At 48.7% G+C, this 11,315-nt stretch overlaps 1 protein-coding gene across 1 annotated transcript; it reads left to right on the top strand.

The window, feature by feature from the left end:
• The first annotated feature begins 1,846 nt into the window (after positions 1–1,846).
• Positions 1,847–6,202, top strand: LOC138956961 (uncharacterized). The gene has a single exon (XM_070328174.1). The coding sequence runs from the start codon at positions 1,847–1,849 to the stop codon at positions 6,200–6,202; it is 4,356 nt and encodes a 1,451-aa protein (XP_070184275.1).
• Positions 6,203–11,315: the final 5,113 nt, after the last annotated feature.

The following is an 11,315-nucleotide window of genomic DNA, read 5'->3' as shown; positions in this document are numbered from 1 at the left end:
GATTAGTGGTCAAGGTGACGTTTAAACCAAGTTCAAAACAACTCCAGCTTTTGCTTTGTTTGACGACTGTTATTTTATCAAGGGACGTTAACGTGTATTACAATCAAGAATGCCAAGCCTGGGTTGCTTCCGTTCTTTGGAAATTGATTATAGCATTCATGGCTATTGTAAAGATTTATGTTGTTGTAAATATTGTTGCCGGGTGATTGACAGCTCGCAAGACAATATTTCCTGGGGGTAATATTATTGTACACACCTAGGGCTGGGGGCAGTGGGGGAAAGGATATGTTTCGCCGACTCTGGGACTCAGTGGTTATCGAATGTGTTGCAGCTTCTTTTCTTCTTGATGTTCTTCATCAACCCACCTGTTGCCTCGTCCTTGTCACCGGTGTTGTCACCGTGGCAGTATCCTGCAGCGCTACTGTGTCCCACTCTCAGCTTGGGATGTCCGCCCGCCTTCGGAGCTTGATTTGTGCACCGTCGAGGCCGGGTGGGTTCGCCTCCACCGTGCTTCGTCTCCACCGCCGTCCGTCCTCGTTGTCGCCGGCGCTGATGGGGTGACGTAGGGGGCTATAACTACGCTCTCGCATGAACTGACGCCGAGACCCTGGTGCCTCACCTTCAGGAAGCCCGCGCTGCATGAGCCGAGCTTCAAGTTACCCCGTCGACACTTACGGGGAGGACCAGCTTACCTGCTAATTGCAGGCAGTCTATCGTCGACGTGACGTCACCGTCAAGGAACACTTATCTTCGCCGACAAAGAGCTAAGTCTTCCATCTTTTCCCCTCTCTTGTTCCCGGCCCGACGGTGTCAGTCATTTTTTGTTGTTTACCCCACAGAGAGGAAAAACTTGTAAATATTGAGACAACGCAGGCTCGTCTCAATAACTCTTGATCTTCGGGAGGAGTCCCAAGATATGCATCAGGGAGTAGTCCCTAGACTTTCTTTGAATATTTGTTTCATGCGTTTTCCCTATTAAATGTACAGGGTCAGTCCTTATTCTCTTAAATCTTCAATTGATTTTTCCTGTTTCTTGTGAATTTCATGAACGATTACTGTGGCGAAGACCCTTGAATTATTATTGATCGCAACCTATCGCAGGTTTTTTTTCCCCGTGTGTTTGATTGCTAAGGCTGCAGCCGGACGTCTGCCTTGCCTTGTTTATGCTTGTATATCGTGATCTAGCACAGGGGTGCTGAGTAACTATTCCCGTTAACCCTTACTAACCGCTTAATAGTTGTGTGCGTGTGCATGTGTTATAAGTGTGCTTGAAGTTGGAAACAGAGTGAATATAAATGTGAATAATAACTTGGAAAAGGATGCAAAACGGGCTTGGTTATTTCTTTTTTTAACGCCAACAACGCAAGTAACTTACATTTCACGCCTTGACGTGACATATTTGGTGGAGATGCAATGGGTTTAAGACACGGTTGACATACAAAGCTAACTTATACTGGTTTTTTTTTATAAGTTCATAAGTTGTTAACCCTCTGTTTTACTTGTTCCCGTTCCTATTTGTTCACTTGTGTGGTATATAGCCTTGTCCCTTGTTGTGGGTTTTTCCGAGCTATTTCATCTTTGCGATTTGATTCACACTCGTTCTTCGTTTCGGGTTTCGGTCTTGTTTTCATGATGTCATGCACAGACGATGTCTAAGGACTCGTCTCCAAGGAAATTACGTTCTTTACCACGTGTTGATTATTCCGAACAAACAGTCACTGACGACGATAATTCTTCTTCCTCTGACGTAGTTGATACTTCGGAATATTCGCTTTCTGACACCTCTTTTGTTGCCGCTCCTGCTCCTCCGCTGGCTGCTACTCCCTCAGGTAATCCTTCTGCCACCATGGACTACCTTCAGTTAGGTAAGGAGGCCGGTCTTACCGGGCGTGATTTGTTGGATTTTGTGGTTGAGGCCGAAGAGAGGAAACGTAACTTTGAACTAGAAGCTGAGGAGAGGAAACGCCGACTCGCCATGGAAGAAGAAAGCCACTCATACGCTTTAGCCAACCCGGAACAAACGCATGCTCACCAGGTTGCTTTGGCGGCCGCCTCAGTCACGTCCAAGAAATCAGACATTGGCATTATTGCCGACAAAATTCGGTTGCCTTATTTGGACGATGGGGATGATGTGGATACGTACCTGGCCAAGTTTGAGCGTATTGCTACGCAGATGAAGTGGGAAGTCGCGACTTGGGCCCTCAGGTTGAGTGGTCACCTTAAGGGCAAAGCTGCCGAGGTTTATACGAAGTTGTCAGTTGAAATAGCTGATGACTATGATGTTTTAAAGGATGCTCTTTTGAAAGCTTTCCATTGCACGGCGAAGACGTACAGAGAGAAGTTCCGCGCTGCCAAACGTGTTGGTTCCGAGACATACGAGCAGGTGTTGGAGCGCAGCAAGATGTATTTGGACCGTTGGCTTCATCTTGCCAAAGGCAATCGTGATTTTGACAGCCTCTATGACCTCATTCGTCTTGAGCAGTTTATCAACGGTCTGCCCGCTGATGTCAAAGCATTTGTGAAGGAGCGGTCACCCGGATCGGCTGACGCTGCTGCTGCCGCTGCCCAAGCTTATTCAGAAGCCCACGAGCCGGATTGCAAAAACCCGTTCTCTCGTCGTCAGACCGAGTCTGTCAGTGCCGTAAGTACTTCCGGTGCCAAGAAGAAGCAGAGACGGCGTCGTCAGGCTGCCAAGTCTGAGGAGAGGGTGAGTCAGGTCAGTTCTCCTGCCTCTCAGGCTATTTCTGAATCGGTGGCCAACACTAATGCGCCGCCCAGGAAAAAGAAACACTGTAATTATTGTAATCGGGAAGGCCACGAGGCTGATTATTGCCACAAGCGTGCTCGTGACGTCATAACTCGCGAAAAGTCGTCGGTTACCGGTTCCGGGCAGTCGTCCGCGATTTTTGGATGTGTTCATGTGATCTCCGCTGAGGGGTCTGTGCCAAAGTTGCGTTCTCGGTTGTGTCCAGATTGTCAGGCTGCTACCGCAGGCGATAACTACATGGTCAAGGTAAAAATTTGTGGCATTGAGACCGAGGCTCTCAGAGACACGGGTTCCAACATATCGCTGGCTCGGCGTGATATCGTCCCTAAATCATGTTTCACAGGCAAGACCCGCGATCTTACCGGGGCGTTCGGCCCGGATAGTCGCGTCGCTCAGATTGCCCATGTGGATGTAGAGACACCTTATTACTCCGGAGTTATCGAGGTCAATGTCGTGAATGATCTCAACACTACTGTTCTCATCGGGAATCACTTCACTCTTCCCTCCGGTGTGGTTGTCGAAGTCCCGACTTACGGCCCGCGTGATTCGTGTGCCGCTGTGACTCGTGCTCAGGCTAAGAAGGACGCCCGCGGCGATTTTCCCCTCGATCCTAAATCACAAGGTCTTCAGAAGACTAGGCAAGAACTGATTGATGCCCAGGAATCTGACCCTTCTCTGAAACGGATGCGTGATTTGGCTCGCGACCAGCACCCGTGGTCCTCCCAGGGTCAAGGCCGTGTGCGGTTCCTGTATCACGCCAACGTTTTGTACCGCGAGTATTGTGGTTCTGATGGAGTGTTCCACCGTCAAGTTTGCGTTCCTCACACGTTCCGCAGCCAGGTCTTAACTCTAGGCCATTCTTCACCGATGGCCGGCCACCTAGCTGCTAGACGCACGTTGAGCCGGATCTGGTCGGATTTCTATTGGCCGGGCATGTGTGCCGACGTTCGCCGGTTCGTCGCGTCTTGCGACTCGTGTCAGCGCACAGTTCCCCGCGGCAGTTTGCGCAAGGTTGCTCTCGAGAAAATGCCGTTGGTGGATGTTCCTTTCGAGCAGGTAGCGATTGACCTCATCGGGCCCATCCATCCTCCGTCCGATCGAGGTCATAGGTTCGTTTTGGTTGCTGTGGACTACGCCACACGCTACCCAGAAGCGGTCCCGCTCAAAAAGATTGATGCCGTTACGGTAGCAGAAGCGCTCTGGCAGATGTGCACGCGCGTGGGCGTTCCCAAGAGAATTCTCTCGGACAACGGGTCTCAATTTCGAAGCGAAGTCATGACGGAGTTGTACAAGTTGTTGCAAGTCAACGGGCTCTATACTACCCCTTACCACGCTCAAGGGAACGGGCTTGTAGAGCGTTTTAATGGCACGCTCAAGTCCATGCTCAGGCGTCTGTGCTCCGAACAGCCGAAGGAGTGGGATAGATTTATTCCTGCGGCACTCTTCGCGTACCGTGAGGCACCTCAGGAATCGCTGGGGTTCTCGCCGTTCGAGATGCTGTACGGACGCACTGTTCGTGGTCCCATGCAAATCTTGCGCCAGCTCTGGACGCAGGACGATGTCGACCCCGAGGTCAGGACTACCGGAGAGTACATTGTGGATCTTCGGAACAGACTCGAAGCAACTTGCGAGCTTGCGCGCGAGGCTCTGAAGAAGGCCTCAGACCGTCACGCCGCACATTTTGACAAGAAAACCGTTCCGCGTTCGTTTAAGGTTAACGACCAAGTTCTGTTGCTGCTTCCACTTAAGAAAAACAAATTGGAAATCGCGTGGCAGGGACCATACAAAGTGGTTGAACGTTGCGGTCCGTGCGACTACCGTATCCTAGTCGGATCAAAGAAGAAGATTTTTCATGCGAATCTCCTGAAAACATATGTCGCACGTGCTGAACCCGTGGCACAGGTCAACGTGGTCATCCAAGCTGAGGACGCCTCGGAAGTTGAATATTTCCAGGAAGGTACAGGTGCTCCTTGTCCCTTTCCGTTGATGCCTCTCGTCCAGGAGGAGTTTCCTTCGGATGTCCAGGTGGACAGGAAACTACCCGATCATAAACAAGCGGCACTCCGTGCCATTTGCTCCAGCCACGCACCTCAGTTGACAGATCTCCCGTGCGTCACTTCTCTGGAAGAGTGCGAGGTCGTTCTCTTAGACGATGTTCCGGTGCGTGTCAGGCAATACCCGTTACCCCACGCGACCCTCGACGTCGTGAGGAAGGAGGTGGAAGCTATGCTGGCTCTCGGGGTAATCGAACCCTGTGTATCGCCATACAGCGCGCCGATGGTCCTAGTGCGCAAGAAAAATGGACAAATCCGGTTCTGCTTGGACTACCGCGCCCTCAACCGCGTTGTTCGTTTCGATGCGGAGCCTATGCCTGATACGGACCAACTGTTTTCCAAGTTGAGTCGAGCCAAATATTTCTCGAAACTCGACATGACGAAAGGTTACTGGCAAATCCCGGTGAAGGAATCTGACCGCGACAAGTTGGCTTTCTCCACTCCGCTGGGGCAGTTCAGGTGGATTACCATGCCCTTTGGTCTCAAGACGGCCGGAGCAGTATTCTCGCGGATGATGAGACGCCTTCTCGTTCCTCTCCAACGTGAGGATGTGGTCAATTTCATTGACGACGTACTGATAGCCAACGAGGACTGGAACACCCATCTTGGGGCGCTGAATGCGGTCTTTGACAGGATGGCGGAAGTCAGCCTCGCTGCGCGTCCCAAGAAATGTTTCCTCGGATTTCAGGAAGTGGGATTTTTGGGATATCATGTTGGATTCGGCTGCCTGCGCCCGGAACTTGATAAGACAGAGAAATTCTCTGAGTTGTCGCGTCCGACCACCAAGACTGGAGTTCGTCGGTTCCTTGGGATGGTGGGGTTTTACCGTCGCTTCGTGCCCCACTTTGCTGAAATTGCCCTCCCTCTGACGGATCTCACAAAGGGCAAGAGGACCGGGTCGATCTCTTGGTCGCCCGACTGTGAACACTCTTTCGGTGCGCTGCGCGATGCCCTCACCAGACGGCCAGTGTTGAAGTTGCCCGACGTGTCCTTACCCTTCAGACTGCGGACTGACGCGTCGGATCGTGGCCTCGGTGCCGTTCTGCTGCAAGACGGAGTCGATGGCGAGCAGCCCGTCAGTTTTGCGAGCAAGAAGCTTACGCCCGCTGAGCTCAACTACGCGACGATCGAGAAAGAGTGCCTCGCTATCGTCTGGGGTATTCGGCGATTTGAGCCGTACCTGTTCGGGCACCACTTCATCGTCCAGACCGACCATCAGCCGCTCCAGTATCTGCAGCAGGCTCGTCCTCTTAGTGGTCGTCTAGCCCGTTGGGCCCTTCAGCTCCAACAATATTCTTTTACGGTCGAATCCATCCCAGGTTCCCACAACGTTGACGCTGATTTCCTCAGCAGGGAGGCGTGTGGGTATTCTTCCCCGTGATGCTCCGGTTCAGTGCAGACATTTTTTTTTTCCCATGTCATACACTCTGGCATAGCCATCTTCTGTGTCACCTGTCACCCGCGGTTTCCTCTGGGATGGGGGTTTGTCACGTAGTAATAATAATAATAATAATAATAATAATAATAATAATAATAATAATAAATAACTTTTCTATAGCGCGAGTCCCATCAATTGGCTCCAGGCGCTTTACAAATTCATTGTAGAATAAACTAGCACAAATCAACAAGCATACAAAGCATACATTTAACTGAGACATAACACCAAGAACCCAAGCACTAAGCAAAACTTAGCGTACAATGTTAAAAGTACACACACACACACACACACACACACACACACACACGCACACACACACACACACACACACACACGCACGCACGCGCACACACAAAGATACCATTGACAAAGAGACCATAAAGCACATACAGGGTAGAGAGTTCCAAAACAGAATAGAGTTGTGGAGAGTCTACTCAGGCTAAGCAAAGGCTTTACGAAACAGGTATGTTTTGAGTTGGGTTTTGAAGGAGGAAAGGCTGCTGGAATCACGGATAGAACTTGGAAGCGAGTTCCAGACGGTCGGAATCTGGTACCTAAAGGTTCTTTCACCAAAGGTCTTGGTCCTGGTTTTGGGGATGCGAAGGAGTTTTTCAGAGGAGGATCTGAGAGAACGGGATGGCTCGTAGATACTGAGGGAATGGGACAAATAGGGGGGAAGTGATTTCTCAAAACAGCGGTACCCTAACAGAGCGAGCTTGTACTCGATTCTATACTTCATAGGAAGCCAGTGAAGGGTGGTAAGTAGGGGAGTGACATGGTCTTTCTTAGACTTCTGCAGAATGAGCCTTGCAGCACTGTTCTGGACTCTCTGTAAGCGATCAAGTTCTTCAGTGGGGAGGCCGGCAAGCAATGAGTTGCAGTAGTCAAGTCGACTCAGGATCAGAGAGGAGACAAGTTGAACAGTGGCTTGGAGTGTCAGGAATGATCTGACAGAGGAAATCTTGCGCAACTCAAAAAAGGCACATTTACAAACAAAACTAATGTGTTTTTGCATTGTCAGAGCAGAGTCCAGGTACACGCCTAGGTCCTTAACAGCGGGTTGGGAAACAATCTGAGTGTCGCCTATTGTCAGGGAAGTACAGTCAATCTGATTTAAAGCATGCCTTGAGCCTGACAGCATCACCTCAGTTTTTGAGTCATTCAGCTTGAGTTTATTGTCTATCATCCAGTCTTTAACTGACTCAATGCAGCGCTCAGTGTTTTTAACCACTTTTGGAAAATCACTGGGGGGAGCAGAATCCTCTATTTGGGTGTCGTCGGCATACTTGTGGTGTTCGCAGCCATGCCTCGAGATGACGTCAGATAGGTCCTGTGTATATAGTGTAAACAGAACCGGGCCTAGAACAGAGCCCTGAGGTACTCCGTGCTTCAGGGGAACAGGGGATGATTCTTTTTGACCTATTTGTACTCTTTGAAAGCGTTCAGAGAGATATGACACGAACCACTGGAAGGCTTTGTCAGCAATTCCAAACGTGAACTGTAGTCTCTTTAGGAGGACGTCGTGGTCGATGGTGTCAAATGCCGCCGAGAGGTCCAAGAGTGCGAGCACAGACACTTCCTTGTTGTCAGCACTGGTCAGCAGCTTGTCAGTTACGTAAAGAAGAGCGGTTTCTGTGCTATGATTTTTCTTGTATGCGGACTGATGGACGTCCAAAAGATCATTACTCAGCAGATGTTCTTGGAGCTGCGCTAGCACACACTTTTCTAACAGCTTGGTCAGAAAGGGTAAGTTTGAAATGGGTCTATAGTTCTTTAAGCACTCCGTGTCAAGGCCTGGCTTTTTTAGAAGTGGTGTTATGACTGCCTCTTTAAACTGTGCAGGCACAGACCCAGACTGAAGAGAAAGGTTTAAGATTCTCGTTACAACAGGAACAAGGAAATCCAGGCAAGTTTATTGAGCCGTACCTGTTGGTGGCAAGTGTTTGACGACTGTTGTCCTTGGTGGCAATGTTGCGTTATTTTCGGCGCGATGTATTATTGTGTGTTTGTTGATGGGTGCATTCCGTGCGATTTCCTTTTGCCAGTTGCTATAACACTGTCATCGAAACATTGCACGCTTAGATGGCGTATCTCGTGCGCTAGCTGCGGACCTCGCGTTGCAGCATTTTTGCGCAGGCCTTGGGTTCTGTTTCGTGCGTATTAGTACGACATAACTGCTTGAGTTCACGGTTTGAATGGCAGAGAAGCTGGACAGAGTCTGGACTGTGTGGCGGTGTTGGAGTTTTGTTGGCAACTACCAAGAGCCGCTGGGGTAATTGTGTGTTGGAATGTGTCTTGTTTCGTTTGTTTATTGGTTGTAATTATTGTCGTCTACTGTGGTGTCGTTGTCTCAGTTGTCGTGTGAAATTTTGTGTGAACTAACACTAGTTGACAGTTGTCAGTGGACAGAACGATTAGTGGTCAAGGTGACGTTTAAACCAAGTTCAAAACAACTCCAGCTTTTGCTTTGTTTGACGACTGTTATTTTATCAAGGGACGTTAACGTGTATTACAATCAAGAATGCCAAGCCTGGGTTGCTTCCGTTCTTTGGAAATTGATTATAGCATTCATGGCTATTGTAAAGATTTATGTTGTTGTAAATATTGTTGCCGGGTGATTGACAGCTCGCAAGACAATATTTCCTGGGGGTAATATTATTGTACACACCTAGGGCTGGGGGCAGTGGGGGAAAGGATATGTTTCGCCGACTCTGGGACTCAGTGGTTATCGAATGTGTTGCAGCTTCTTTTCTTCTTGATGTTCTTCATCAACCCACCTGTTGCCTCGTCCTTGTCACCGGTGTTGTCACCGTGGCAGTATCCTGCAGCGCTACTGTGTCCCACTCTCAGCTTGGGATGTCCGCCCGCCTTCGGAGCTTGATTTGTGCACCGTCGAGGCCGGGTGGGTTCGCCTCCACCGTGCTTCGTCTCCACCGCCGTCCGTCCTCGTTGTCGCCGGCGCTGATGGTGGTGACGTAGGGGGCTATAACTACGCTCTCGCATGAACTGACGCCGAGACCCTGGTGCCTCACCTTCAGGAAGCCCGCGCTGCATGAGCCGAGCTTCAAGTTACCCCGTCGACACTTACGGGGAGGACCAGCTTACCTGCTAATTGCAGGCAGTCTATCGTCGACGTGACGTCACCGTCAAGGAACACTTATCTTCGCCGACAAAGAGCTAAGTCTTCCATCTTTTCCCCTCTCTTGTTCCCGGCCCGACGGTGTCAGTCATTTTTTGTTGTTTACCCCACAGAGAGGAAAAACTTGTAAATATTGAGACAACGCAGGCTCGTCTCAATAACTCTTGATCTTCGGGAGGAGTCCCAAGATATGCATCAGGGAGTAGTCCCTAGACTTTCTTTGAATATTTGTTTCATGCGTTTTCCCTATTAAATGTACAGGGTCAGTCCTTATTCTCTTAAATCTTCAATTGATTTTTCCTGTTTCTTGTGAATTTCATGAACGATTACTGTGGCGAAGACCCTTGAATTATTATTGATCGCAACCTATCGCAGGTTTTTTTTCCCCGTGTGTTTGATTGCTAAGGCTGCAGCCGGACGTCTGCCTTGCCTTGTTTATGCTTGTATATCGTGATCTAGCACAGGGGTGCTGAGTAACTATTCCCGTTAACCCTTACTAACCGCTTAATAGTTGTGTGCGTGTGCATGTGTTATAAGTGTGCTTGAAGTTGGAAACAGAGTGAATATAAATGTGAATAATAACTTGGAAAAGGATGCAAAACGGGCTTGGTTATTTCTTTTATTAACGCCAACAACGCAAGTAACTTACATTTCACGCCTTGACGTGACAGTCATTAAGGCGTCTGCCCCGTGATCGGAGGTCGTGGTTCGAACCCCGGCCGGGTCATACCTAAGACTTTAAAATTGACAATCTAGTGGCTGCTCCGCCTGGCGTCTGGCATTATGGGGTTAGTGCTAGGACTGGTTGGTCCGGTGTCAGAATAATGTGACTGGGTGAGACAAAGCCTGTGCTGCGGCTTCTGTCTTGTGTGTGGCGCTTGTTAAATGTCAAAGCAGCACCGCCCTGATATGGCCCTTCGTTGTCGGCTGGGCGTTAAACAAACAAACAAATAAACAAACATGCCATGATTCAACTATTTAATATGCTCCTCAAGCATGACAATTCATTAATGTCGATAATGCATTTAAACACAATTCTCAAGGATTTTCAAGGTCAGGTTTGGTAACTGTTACATGTTTACAGCTTAGGTTTCACTGCCATGTGTTTTTTCTCATTTCTAAATTCCTTTTATGAAAAACCTTGCCAAATTTTTGATTAGTGCTTTTGTGAACAAGAAACAATTGACAAGTGGCTCTATCCCATCTTCCCCCTTTCCCCGTCGTGATATAACCCTTCGTGGTTGAAAACGACGTTAAACACCAAATAAAGAAAAGAAAAACCTTGCCAGATGTGAAATGGTGAGCTGAACTGTTTACATGGGAAGGGGTGTGCCTTTAAATCTAAGAGGGGAAAATATTTGACAAAGATGACTTGCTAGCACTGATGCTATGAGCCAGTGACTGTAGACTGATGCTATGAGCCAGTGACTAGACTGATGCTATGAGCCAGTGACTAGACTGATGCTATGAGCCAGTGACTGTAGACTGATGCTATGAGCCAGTGACTGTAGACTGATGCTATGAGCCAGTGACTGTAGACTGATGCTATGAGCCAGTGACTGTAGACTGATGCTATGAGCCAGTGACTGTAGACTGATGCTATGAGCCAGTGACTGTAGACTCATGCTATGAGCCAGTGACTGTAGACTCATATGATATGAGGTGAGCTCAAAAATGTATGGCTTATGCAGACCTGGTTACTGTACGAAATTTGCGTACAATCTTACGAAATTGAAGACCGCTGTACGATTATACGCCAGACATTAAAATCATACGCAAAAAAAAAAATTATAAAAAATAAAATAAAAATAAAAGTATATAAGTCTGAAGAGGACTGTGTGAGCCTAGAAAGCAATGTGTATAGAGGACTGTATGAGACCAGAAAATACTGACCAGTGCAGTGACAGAAATGAAGGG

The sequence above is a fragment of the Littorina saxatilis genome, linkage group LG1 (genome assembly GCF_037325665.1).
Source record: "Littorina saxatilis isolate snail1 linkage group LG1, US_GU_Lsax_2.0, whole genome shotgun sequence".
NCBI classification, from domain to species: domain Eukaryota; kingdom Metazoa; phylum Mollusca; class Gastropoda; order Littorinimorpha; family Littorinidae; genus Littorina; species Littorina saxatilis.
Note: the sequence above shows the minus strand (reverse complement) of the source record. Positions and strands in the feature narration are given on the sequence as shown.

What these genes read in the sequence shown, in the direction of transcription:
- LOC138956961 (XM_070328174.1), top strand. Translation starts at nt 1,847, where the DNA reads ATGGACTACCTTCAGTTAGGTAAGGAGGCCGGTCTTACCGGGCGTGAT.